At 40.6% G+C, this 13,461-nt stretch overlaps 1 protein-coding gene across 1 annotated transcript in view; it reads left to right on the forward strand.

The window, feature by feature from the left end:
• Positions 1-1,812: 1,812 nt before the first annotated feature.
• The window catches only part of SEC23B (SEC23 homolog B, COPII coat complex component), a 36,577-nt gene continuing 24,928 nt past the window's right edge, over positions 1,813-13,461 (forward strand). The window contains exons 1-6 of the mRNA XM_004472373.5: positions 1,813-2,341; positions 4,374-4,608; positions 5,747-5,804; positions 8,734-8,820; positions 10,879-11,115; positions 11,220-11,305. Of these exons, the coding sequence (XP_004472430.1) occupies positions 4,388-4,608; positions 5,747-5,804; positions 8,734-8,820; positions 10,879-11,115; positions 11,220-11,305 (689 nt within the window). The 5' untranslated portion in view covers positions 1,813-2,341; positions 4,374-4,387. The remainder of the gene's footprint in view (positions 2,342-4,373; positions 4,609-5,746; positions 5,805-8,733; positions 8,821-10,878; positions 11,116-11,219; positions 11,306-13,461) is intronic.

Here is a 13,461-nt window from a genome sequence, read left to right on the forward strand (position 1 = left end):
TGAAAGAAAGTGCAGCCTACCCAAGATTTGAACCACACACATGGACAGCTGACAAAACAAGATGATGCAACAAAAAGAAACAGATTCCCAGTGCTGCTAATAAGGATAGAAGCGGTCACAGAAGAACACACAGTGAATGGACACAGAGAGCAGACAACTAGGGGAGTGGGGGGGGGGGGCGGCGAGGAAGGGGAGAGAAATAAATAAAAAATAAATCTAAAAAAAAAAAGTCCTGTGCCAAAGAAGGGTGTGAAGTCTTTGTCAAAAGTACAGATTCTTGCCACTGCATCATACACTTTAAACTGATTAAAATATCAAATTTTATGTTATATATGTTTTGGAATGGGATGGGATGGGATGGGCAGAGAGCCACTTGAGCTCACTTGACAAAGGAAGTCTTCTCCAGAAAGATGACTTCTCTGGGTGTGTGGTGAGACAGAGGCTCACTGTTCTGGACACTTTGTATGCAGACAGACAATCAAAGATCCATGCACCACATGTCCTGAAGTAGCTCTTTGGCCCTATACTGTGGCCTGTTAAAAAAAAAAAGATTACTTTTTTTATGGCCAAAGGCGGAGTGGGAGAATACAGTTCACTAAATCACACAGTGTACTCTCTATGAGGGTCCAGGGGAGAGATATATCTCTGGTCTCAGTATCAAGAATAATCTGCCTCTTCTTAGTGACTGTTTTATTTTATACCACAGGCATGAGTCTCATCCGTCACTGTGCTTCCCTCTCTGTGATGGTTATGACAAAGCTGAGAGGCAAATTTCTGGGCCTCATGTATCAAGGGCACCATATTATATGATTTTAACATTGTGGCCTAACTTCTTTCCTAGTTCCACCTTACATTCCCACCTTTATTTCCCCTTGTTACTCTTTTATTTTCTATTATGAAAATTATACAGATTACTTTAAAATTTTCCAGGAACACATAAAGAAAACAAATACTTGCAAGCCCATTTTGCAGAGACAACTGTTAACTGTTTACTGCCTTATCTTCCATCCTTCCAGCCTTTCCTTAGACATATGCATAGTTTACAAAATTAGGATCTATTTTAAGTGCACTTTTCTATTCTGATTTTTCATTATTGTAATATTATTAGCATTTCCCATGCCATTAGTTTCTGAAAAAATATTTTAATGACCATGTAATATTTTAGCATGTGAACTGACTATACGTTATTTAACTACTCCCTTATTTTTAGATACTAATTCCAATTTTTTGTCATAATAAACCATAGAGGGTCACTCTAATTGTGCATACATCTTTCTGCAATCTCTTAACGATTTGTTTCACAGCTCATTAGTTTAAACTAATTTCTGTGATCTTTAGGTAATTTCAAACTTTGTACTAATATAAATCGAGCTTATGGATAATTCTCGGATGCCTTTATATTGTCTAAGCATAATTTGAAATTATATAGTTTATTTTTATATGCTACAGAGAGGATACATCCGCACCCAGATTAACAAATGCGTTCATTTTTCCACTTATAAGAAGGTATAAAACGGTTGTGAAGACTGTAGAAAGTTGTGGTCTATGTAATTAAGAGCTTTGTTAGTAAAAAAAAATGCTTGTATGCCAGTTCTCCATTTTTCGTTCCCTCAGAGAAGAATGACAGGTTAGACACTCAGAGGACTGTGTGCCAGCGCCAGCCTCCCGTGAGAGCACGAAGTCAATAAAGCGCGAGTGAGGAGAAAACCTTGCAATGTGACGAAGACGAACAACATAAATTGGAATTATAGTCAATGTTAGACGCCGAGACCTGTCCCAGCGAATGTGCGCATGCTCATTGCCTCTAGTCGCGGCCTTCTCTCGTCGCCACTTCCGGGCCGCTGACGCCACCGGCCCGCCCGCTCCAGTTTCCTTTCCCGGTCACCGCTTCCTCTTTTGGGGTCCACGTCATCGTTCTCGCTTCCCGGTAACTAAGGCGACTTCCCGCTGAGGCGGGCGGACATCATTTTTTATCAGGTCAAAGCCCTGAGGGGAGCTGGCTGTTACGAGGGAACTGTCCGGCGGACCCCGGAGTTTTTTGAAGAAAAGTTTCAGGGTGAGAATGGGGAGACGTGTGTTTAAGAACTGTGATTTTTCAAGCGCTAAGCACGACTGTCTTGCCCTTTTCCAACATGGCGGTACGGCTTGTCCGAATGTCTTGTTTCCGGGGGTTTCCCCGGAGAAGCGCTCTTGATTGGCCAGCAGACGGCGCTGTGGCGTGACGCACAGCGGCGCTGACCAATTGGCTGATAGCTGAGCTGGACTTGGCTGTGGGTGGCGGATCGGATCTCTACCAGCTGCAGGTGCGGACTCCTGGGGCCAGGTGAACACCTTCGGCCAGGTGAGCGGCTTGGGAGCGGAGGTGATGTATGTAGGGCCGAGGGCGCGGGCGTGATTCTCTTCAGGGGGCGAGGTGGACTGTTCTGAGCTGTGGTGAGGCCCCTTCCCGGCGGGCGATGGTGACTCTCGGGTCTGTTCAGTGTGAGACGTCCCGGGCCAGGCCGGGAGTCCGGAGGACGGGCTTCTGGCTCTGGATCCCTCAGAATCTCGGGGTACTCATAGTCAGAAGGGATCAGCCCCCATTTTATAGTCGAGGAATTCGAACTTAGGTGAAGTGACTTCTGCTTCGTGGCAGAGCTGGAACTGGAATCCAGTTCTTCGGAATTCCTTCAAGCATTAAGTTTTACTCATACTTGGCTACAGATGCTTATTGTGTCCTCAAAACTTATGTCTTGGTGAGATAAAGGTGGTTGAGAGTTTTTTTTGGCGAATACTCCTACGGGATCTTTCCAAATCATTCATTCATTCATTCATTCATTCATTCATTCATTCATCAATTCATTCGTTCAGCTATTAACTTTTTCAAATGCCGCCTTTGACGATTCCATGTAAGCTGTGGACTCGACTGCCTAGGAAAATGTACTTTACTCAAGCACATATTTTTGCGTACAATCTCAGAGGATTCGTTGACCTTCTGAAGTCCCCTGTGGGTTTTGTGGCCAAGGTTAGGAATGCATGCTAAGGAGTGAAGGGGTAAACAGGCACAGGTTTTAATATGTTTGGGGACATTGGAAAGAGCCAGTACCTTGTAATAACTGAATTTTGAGAGGGGTAAAAGGTCATTAAATGAAGCTTGCTGAGAACTGTGATATTAGAACTTGCTTTCATTCCCACTTGAGTTACCTCTTTGTCACTGTCGAAGCAGCAAAGTGCTTTCTGTGTGCACAGTGCTTCCGTTTCCTGCTTTTGCCAAAAATAACTGACACTTAGAGTTTCAGTTGGAGCAAACATTTGGAATTCTTGTGGCCTGGGTTGTGAGTAGTGCAGTAATTCATTCCTTTGCTTTTCTAGCTATATAATATCCAAATTATTTATAATATAGTACTTCTTAAAATTACATGGAGAGGAGCAGATGTAGCTTGGTGGTTGAGCGCCTGCTTCCTATGTATTAATATGAGGTCCTAGGTTCAATCTCCGGTATTGCCTAAAATAAAATTAATAATACAAGACCAGTTATTCAGTACTATGTAAAGTGGATATTGGAGGCTTTCATACAGATTCTTTAATTTGCCTATTTTCTACTTTTCCTAAGGGGTTTGTTGCCTTGAGCCTAGTAACTGAGGTATGCGTAAGTCTGGATTTTAGGATGTGAACAGAATGTATAAAACACTCAATGGAGTTAGATTTATCCATATTTGAAAAACTTAGTTTAACTGGTGTTTTTCAAGGCATGAGCACAAGCAGTCACAGAAAGAGGTCCTGGTGAGACTCGCATAATAGCAAACTTTCCCTTGTCATTTTGGTGATCCCAGGTAGAAAATAGTTCCAATACTGGTAGCTATTCCCATTATGAACTGGATTCAGAGATAAATATCAAGTTCTTTTCTCATATACAAAGGAGAGGGAAAGGCACAAAAAGACAAGATTCCACGGAATGTAACATTTAATACAGTGTTTCAATCTTAGGAGAAGTAGAAGGGAAGGGGGTCAGGAGGAAGGTAGGTGGACTTTGAAACAGAGTTTGAGACTTGAACTTGGGTGAGGGCTGAGGTGGACTTAATGAATGAGATGATGTGTGATCTCTGAGAAGGTTTAGAGCAGTATTATTCTACCACACACAGCTAAGAAATGATCATATGATTGCAAATCACCCATCCCTTTTAAATGCTAGAGAGGAGGACGAGAAAAGAGCAGTAATCAAAGGTAAGTGTGAAATGAGTTGGCTTTTGGGGGTCAGAGGGAAAGGAAATGTTGTCATCCTACAGTAACAAGTTCTTCTAGACTAAGAGTTTAAGAAACCCTGTGTTAGATGACTATCTTCTGTTTTGAAGTTGAGTTGAGAATTTCATATATAATCGAAGCTTTCTCTTCAGTTCCTTTTTAGAGCATGACGACATATCTGGAGTTTATTCATCAGAATGAAGAACGGGATGGAGTTCGTTTTAGTTGGAATGTATGGCCTTCTAGCCGTCTTGAGGCTACAAGAATGGTGGTTCCCTTGGCTTGTCTCCTGACACCTTTAAAAGAACGTCCAGACCTACCTCCTGTACAGTATGAACCTGTGCTTTGCAGCAGGCCAACTTGCAAAGCCATTCTCAATCCACTCTGGTATGAATTCTTTTAAAAACTGTTAAAAAAAAAAATTGTGAATGTGATAAATTATATTTATATGTGATTCTCCTAATAGTCAACTTGGGCAAGGCATCAGTTTTCAGTGAGTGGCAGATGGTGAGTTTCTACCTGTCCTAACACTTCAGATAGAGTTGGGAGTCTTATGGGTATGAGGTATAGGTAGAGGGAAAGGATTTGGAATTCACTTTACTTGCTGATTTTCAATTTTCTCTTGGCTTAATCCATATCTGGATTTTACTGTCACCTTTTGAAGCATTTTCCCAAGAAAAATCCAAAAGTTTAAGACCCGTTTTCCCATATTTACCTGGTGTGGTGATGCTGTATGGTAAGAAGAACTAATAGGCAGAAGAAATTTTAACTCTAAGTATTTTGTTCTTAATTTTTATAAGTCTTTTGCACCCATGATATTTCTTCTTGAGTGGAGGTTATTTGAAACAATTCTTAAAAAGGTTGAAAGTGTCACACTCTTTGAAAAATAGATTTTCATACGAGGAATATTTTTTACTTCATTCCTTTGTCTTTATTTAATGTGTCCAAATATAAGAACGCTGCAGTGTTTTAAGTGATAGCCATTGGTTGTTAATTTTCTAAATGTAAAAAGGGGATAAAAAAGCAATGAAGCATTTAAGCCATTTCTAGGAACTGTTTCAACACAAAAGCATACCTGTCCAACTTTTCTTCAAGTGGGCTATGAGAGGTTAAAGTCTAGGAAGTTTTTCCTGTGTGTAAAATGTCCTTTTAGTATTGAAATTTAGCAGTTTAGCACATCTGAACAATAAAGGTATTAGAAAAACTATGAAGACTATGTTAAGATAATTGCAAGAAGAAATAACTACAATTCATATAAACCAGGACATTTAAAAAATTACCTAGAAGTTGGAAAAGAGAGAAAATGACTTACTAATTCTTCATTGCAGCTGTTTGAAGGAATCTTTTGGTATACTTAGAACACTGTCACTCTGAGTGCAGTGAATGTTTTGCATACTCTTATCCATTCATGCACATACACAGAAACACTTATCTATATGATTTACTGAACTTGAGATTCACATCTGAATGCTTTCTACCTTAAAATAAAAGTGGCGCCTAATTGTAATATTTACCTTTCTTACAGTCAGGTTGATTATCGAGCAAAACTTTGGGCCTGTAATTTCTGTTTCCAGAGAAATCAGGTATGTGAAATATTTTTTTAAAATTTTGTTTCATTTAAGTTATACTAAAAAAAAAAAATTAACTGAGGTTGAATTGGTGTCTGCAGTGGCAGTCAGCAATTTTTGCTGAACTTAAGGTGATGGCTTTTGTTAAGCCTAATATTAAATGTTGAACATTTGTGATTATTCTTTTGTACTCCGTTTCATTATTTGGGTTCTTGTCATTTGCTGAGGAGGAGACATACATTTCCCTTTTCTTATCATAGATAATTTCTTTAAGAAAACAAATCTGTTCATATTTTACTTCAGCTTATTCTAATTGGATAGATAGTCTGATTTTCTGATCTTTCTGACTTTTAGCATGTAGATATAGTGTTGAGCTTCTTTTTCAAATTTTCAAATTGCTAAACTAGAAGTAGCTTAAACATGGTGAGAGATTTCTCTTTAAAATTAATTGTGCTTATGATAGAAATGTTCTAAAACTAGATTGTGGTGATTACTGCATAACTCTGTAAATTTACTAAAAACATTGAATTGTACACTGTAATGGGTGTATTTTATAGAATGTAAACTATGCCTCAGTAACACTGTTAGAAAAAAATTAATTGTGCCCAACATAAAGTATACTGTTTCAGGAGATCTTAAGCTATTTATTACATTTATTTACTCATATATTTGATCATAATTATAATTAACAACCTCATTTTCAGAATCTCAGTTCAATGATGAAGAAAATAATGTATAGTTGATGACTCTCCACAGCTTTGGAAACTATAAGCAGATTCCATACACAATTTATCTCCTTGAAGATTCAGAAATATATACAATTCTTAAAAACATTCCTGCAGTCTGTTATATTCAGAACTGACATCTGTGTTTAATGTAATTAGTTGTCAAAATTCTAAGGCAGGGTACATGTTGGTTAAGAGCAAGAACTTTGTAGCCAGACTGCCTGGGTTTGATTCTTGGATCCACTGCTTATTACCCGTGCAACTTTGGTCAAGTCATCTCCTGTGCCTCAGTTTCCTTGCCTTTAAAATTAGGTTAATAATGTGGAGTGAGTACCTTAGTGGTTGAGCCAGCAGCTGAGTTTGTGCTTTGCATGTATGAGGTCCCTGGTTCAAGACCTGGTACCTTCTTAAAAAAAAAAAAAAAAAAACCTTAACAGTACTATACCTGCTTCATAGTATTGTTGTGATAATTAAACTGAGTTAATGAAAATAAGGCACTTAGAACAATGCTTGGCACAGAAGTGCTATGTAAATATTTGAGGTTATTACAGTTATTTTATAAATATATAGTGCAAACAAAACAAATTTTAAAGAAAGCAAAAAAAAATACTCAACAGTTAACTTAATGCATTTCTGAGGTCTCCACCTGCCAGTTTATAGGTGTGGTCTGGAAATCTGCATGTCTTTGGCTGAAATAATCTTTTATGATCCTCCCAGCTGGACTATTGAGAAATGAAGTTCAGTGAGTTGTAGAGCTAGAAGATAAGTGAGGTTGCCCTTGAGGGACTAGGGTAATCTCAGCCCCCCCTTCCTGTTCCCTGCGGCTGTTTGGCTGGGGAAACCTAACCCCTCTCAGTTGCTGGGAGGTAGCCACCTTGTCTGGGTTTATCTGTGTTTTCTTCCACACCTTTTTGCAGTTCTCCTACTCTCATGGCAGCAGCAGCCTGTGGACAGCTATAGCCAAGATGAAGTTAGAGGTCTTCTGTTGGCTCCTGCCAGGGCTCTGGCTAGGGTTCTGATGTCCCAGTAATATTCCTTCCTTCTGGCTAATGGCCCCTTAAAGCTGCTTTTCCACTCCTCAGCCATACTTGCAGTTGGTCACTGTGTTCTGTGACCATTGACTGCAGTGATTGATCAGTTGCTGAATCTTGGGGAGATGTACCTTTCTAATATAAAGCTGTATATATATATTTATATATAGCTATAGATTATTAGGATTCAAAACCACCCACAGGCTATGACTTTAAAATGTTTGCAGAGAGTTTTATAAACAAAAGATAATGTCTATGCCATTACGTTAATTGCAAAAAAACAGTTTGCAAAATTGCATTTAGGGGATGATCTCAACTGTGCCTAGAAAAATTCTGGGAGGAAATATGCCGAGGTGTTGATGGTAACTACCTCTAGGTGATATGATTGTTTGTTTTTCTGATTGGTTTTTGTACTTGCTGATTTTTCTGCAATGCACATATATTATTTTATCAATAACAGTCATTCTCATAAGCCCAAAGAAAGGCTTTTTAAGTCTTCCACATAGACTATTGATGAGGCCAGTGAAAAAAATCTCAGCCTTTAATTTGCAGGGCATAGATTAAAAAGTATTTTTAATAGTGTGGTTTTTAAAAAACATTTAAAAGTTACAGCAGGATATAAATATAAGGCAGTCTTATATTCTTTTAAGTATTGTTTTTTTAATATCTTTTTTTTTTTTTTAAAGATTTTATTTTTATTTAATTCCCCTCCCCTTCCCCGGTTGTCTGTTTTCTGTGTCTTTTTGCTGCGTCTTGTTTCTTTGTCCGCTTCTGTTGTCGTCAGCGGCACGGGAAGTGTGGGTGGCGCCATTCCTGGGCAGGCTGCACTTTCTCTCGCGCTGGGCGGCTCTCCTTTAGAGGTGCACTCCTTGCGCGTGGGGCTCCCCTACGCGGGGGACACCCCTGCGTGGCACGGCACTCCTTGCGCGCATCAGCGCTGCGCATGGCCAGCTCCACACGGGTCAAGGAGGCCCCGGGGTTTGAACCGCGGACCTCTCATGTGGTAGACGGACGCCCTAACCACTGGGCCAAAGTCCGTTTCCTTTTAATATCTTAATACATTTTCTATTTTGTGATTTCAGAATATATGACCATTAACCATTTTTATACATGAAAAATAAAACAGTATAATATAAAATTGTCTTTCAGCCCTAATAAAACACTGCTTTGTTTACTTCTTCTCTTCAGTTTCCTCCAGCTTATGCAGGCATATCTGAGGTCAATCAGCCTGCTGAATTGATGCCCCAATTTTCTACAATTGAATATGTCATACAGGTAACTTCGGTGTTGTACATTTAATATCGAGTTTCTCTTGAAATTTCCATGTTCCTGTCCTGTCTGAAAGACCAAGGAAAGGAATTGAAATCTGAGGGTAGCAGGATCCTGAACATAAGGTTGTGCTGCATATGCACTTAGCATATTGGCATTGTTTGTGAGTCCTGAGATAAGGCTATGGAAAAGGTGAAACAGATTAAATTCAAAACCTGTCTTCTTGTAGCCTTCTCCATCTGTTTTTTTTTTTTTAAGATTTATTTTTTATTTATTTCTCTCCCCTCCTCCCCCCAGTTGTCTGCTCTCTGTGTCCATTCACTGTGTGTTCTTCTGTGTCCGCTTGGATTCTTGTCAGCAGCACTGGGACTCTGCGTCTCTTTTTGTTGTGTCATCTTGCTGTGTCAGTTCTCCGTGCATGCAGCCCCACTCCTGGGCAGGATGCATTTTTTTTTGCGCTTATGGGGTACACTCCTTGCGCGTGGGGCTCCCCTATGCGGGGGATACCCCTGCATGGCATGGCACTCCTTGCATGCATCAGCGCTGTGCATGGGCCAGCTCACCACATGGGTCAGGAGGCTCTGGGTTTGAACCTTGGACCTCCCATGTGGTAGGCAGATGCCCTATCCATTGGGTCAAAACTTCTTCCCTCCATCTCTGTTAATGGTACTCCATTTCTAGGTGTTTAGCTTAAAAACCTTAGACTTGTCTTTAACCTCTTTCTCTCACATCTTATATATAATCCATTAGGAAATCCTGTTGACTCTGAATTAAAAATTTATCCAGAACCCAACCACTTCTCTCTCTCTCCCTACTGCTACTATTTTAAGGCACCCCCTTTCTCCTACTTGTATTACTTTGAAAATCTCCTGTTTTCCATGATTTTACCCTTACCCACTTTATCAGTCAGGGATCTCCAGAGAAACAGGACCAATGGGATATATGTATATGAATGTTGGGTTTATTTTCAGGGATTGGCTCACATAATTGTGGTGACTGACAGATCTGACCTCCATAGAACAAGTTGGCAGGCTGAAATCTCAGGATTTCTATACTGTAGTCTTGAGGCTAAATTTCTTCTTTCCCAGGAAATCTCAGTTTTTTACTCCTAAGGCCTTAAACTGCTTGACTAGGCCCACTACATTATGGAGGGTAATCTCCTTTACTTAAAGTCAACTGTAGATGTTAACCACATCTACAAAATACCTTCACAGCAACATCTATATGTTTGACCAAACAACCAGGCGCCATGGCCTAGCCAAGCTGACATATAAAATTAATCATCTCAGCCTTTTATATTTTGTTCTTAACCCAGCAGCCAGAGTAATTCTTTAAAAATATATGTTACTTCTCTGTTCAGAAATCCCCAATGGTAAAAATGGCCCTCCTTTTTACTCAGACTGAAAGACAGTCTTTAAAGCACTGTTACAGCCAGCCCTGTGTTACCAAGTGTGACCCCAGTTTCTACTAGTAGCCTTGTTCAGCCCCGTGGGACACCTTGACTTTCATCCTGTGTGCCAGGAGTGCTTCTGCCTGTGGGCCTGGCTCCTTGGGCTTTGTTCCTTCCCTGTATACCAGCACAGCTCTCCTGTTCTTCCTCCTTCAGGCTTTTGCTGAAATGTTACTTTCTCAATAAGGCTGCTTCTTGGGACCTGCCTTCTGTCTCCTCTCGTGCTGTTTGCAATGCCCTTTACCTTATTCCACCCCCACCTGCCCTTTTTTTTTCAAATGGCACTTACACCTTTTAGCATACTATATGATTTACTTATTTATTATGCTTATTGTTTATCATCTGTCTCCCCATTCCAGAAAGTTAGCTCCTTGAAGCAGGCAGGGATCTTTGTTCTTTCTATTCACTGATGTATCCAAGGACCTGGAACAATATTGAGTAAATTGTGGGATACAAATAGCTTTTATGTTTAGTTTGTTTTAATTTGAACCTAAGTTGTTCAGTGAGGTATGTAGGAGGCTTGCGTAAATGTCTTTATCTCCTGAGAGTAAAAAAGAGCTAGTTACATCTATTTAAATAAATACTGATCATTGTCCTGTTTTCTTTGCATAAAGCGGGGTCCTCAGACACCTCTGATCTTCCTCTATGTGGTTGACACATGCCTGGAGGAAGATGACCTTCAAGCCCTCAAGGAGTCCCTGCAGATGTCCCTGAGCCTCCTTCCTCCTGACGCGCTTGTGGGCCTGGTCACGTTTGGAAGGATGGTGCAGGTTCATGAACTCAGCTGCGAAGGGATCTCCAAAAGCTATGTCTTCCGGGGGACCAAGGATTTGACTGCAAAGCAAATCCAGGTTTGTATCTTGTTTGTACACAAGTAGGAACAAAGGCATTTCTTAAAAATTAGTGACTCACTGTTCTTCTCCTATTAAGAGAAATGAGTCTTTTTGTTTTTTAGGATATGCTGGGCCTTACCAAACCAACCATGCCCATGCAGCAAGCACGGCCTTCTCAACCCCAGGAGCACCCTTTTGTCTCGAGCAGGTGAGACTCTGGCATGTGCTTTTGTGTGTTCTGTGACAGGCGTGCAGGACAGCGTGTGCGGTGAGGGAAGAAAAGTACCAGAACTTCTGTTTTCTTATTTTTAGGAAAAAAATGAACGATTAGTATTACCAGCTTTTATAATGGCAGAGCTCATCAGTATATATATACTTTATAACTAAATTATATACACTTGTGTAGGGGGGATTTGCTCAGTGTTTTTCCTGCTTGCAGTTATATAATCATATAGGTTTTGAGACCACTGTACTCAGTTATTCCCCTATGTTCCCTTTCTCATGGACACATGGGTAACTGTTCTTTTTTTTATTGTGTTTTTTTTTTGGCCAGTGTATTAGTCAGCCAAAGGGGTGCCAATGCAAAATACCAGAAATTGGTATAAAGGGTATTTATTTGGGGTTGGAGCGGATAGAGACCAAGACATAAAGTCTGTTTCACATGTTGGAGCAAGATGGCTGCTGTCATCTGCAAGGGTTTAGGCTTCCTGGTTCCTCTGGGCTCAGTGCCTGTGTTTTCTCCACAAGGTCAGCTGTAGACTATGACGCTCTCTAGGTTACCTCTCTCCACAAGGTCAGCCGTAGACTATCAGGCAAACGGCTCTGTCTCTCTCTCCCTGGAGCTCCAGCTTCAGCCTCAAATTCCAACATCAAAATTCCAACATTCAAAGCTCTCAACTCTTCCTTTGCCATGCCTTTGATCTGTGAGTCCCCACCCACCAAAGGGTGGGGACTCAACACCCTACTAGCACTAGAGGTTTACATAATTACTTAATCAAGGAAACTTATGAATCCAATATAATCTAATATGCCCAGTGGAAAAGATCAGTTTACAAACATAATCCAATATTTCTTTTTGGAATTCATCAATAATATCAAACTGCTACAGCCAGTAAAAGGAAAATTATTAGATATTGGGAAATGGGGAAAAAGAACAGTGCTTCCTGAGTAATGGGAGAGAAGGATGGAAATACGCACCTTTTAAGCTATTATCCCTCCCTTTGCTAATGCTAAGGGGAGGGGCCCCAGCTGTTTTTGATTATCCCACCATCGTTGAGGCCTGTTTGGAATATCTGGGGCCTCCCTTTGGCCCTGGAAGAGTCACAACTGGGATCTTAAGGTCAAGGTCTCAGCAGGGTCTCAGCCATGTTGTCTATCGGCCATGTTTTGGCTCGTCTTCTCCTTGTGTCTCTGTACTAACCTGCCTCAACTCCTCCCTCAGAGAGTTCGCGCTGAGGGGTGATGGTCATTCTTATGACCAGAGGTCATACTTCCTCCTGGTTAGGGCATAGTCCCCACCTGACAGGGCATAAACCTTTCTGGCTATTCTATTGAGGTTGAGGGAAGATGGTCCAGCACCCTGTTTGGAAATGGATGAAATCCCCACATGACAAGGTGTGATTCTGTAAAATCTAAACTTAATTAGAATTTCAAAGATACACGAAGATACATGGTGAGCAGGCCCAAAAAAGGGGCTAGCTGTGACATACTGGACCATGAGAGTGAGAAAGTCCGGGTGCCTTCAGAGGCTGCATCCCCCCAAAGTTGATGGGAAGCAGCATTCCTCCTTGAGTTCTTTTATGCTGTTGGTTAATTCTTGGGAGATTGTGGTAAACCTGCTAGGTTTGAGTATAAACTGCCATCTCTAGTTCCCACAGCAGTGATTATGCTTAAGACAGCTAGGAGAGGTATGAGGAGAGGCACTGCCCTAGACATAAACTCACAAAGACAGTATAGGCAGCAACAAGATAAGCACATGGCAAGCAAAGCAAAGACAGTACTTAAGAGAGCCATTCTTTTATTTTATAGGCATATTCATTAACTACTTAGAAAATGAATTAAGTTTACCAGGACTTTAACATGTTCAATATCCTGCATATGATCTAGAATAGAAAAGCTATCATTGTACTCTTCAGGCATATAGGTACAACATTTAATACCAATCAATGCAAAGGTTCCTCTTTGAGCTGCAATTACTACATCTAAACTCCAGTTTTGCAGTTCCATAGATGTTATCATTCTCTCTTCGGGAGCAGGCCATAATGCCAATTGTGTTTAAGTTCTACTTTTATCATTCTGGTAATTGTTGCTCTACTTGGTATGCCCTTCCCACAGCTGCTGCTGTCCTTTTTGATCTTTAAGTAA

Source organism: Dasypus novemcinctus, chromosome 24 (assembly GCF_030445035.2).
Source record: "Dasypus novemcinctus isolate mDasNov1 chromosome 24, mDasNov1.1.hap2, whole genome shotgun sequence".
NCBI lineage: Eukaryota > Metazoa > Chordata > Mammalia > Cingulata > Dasypodidae > Dasypus > Dasypus novemcinctus.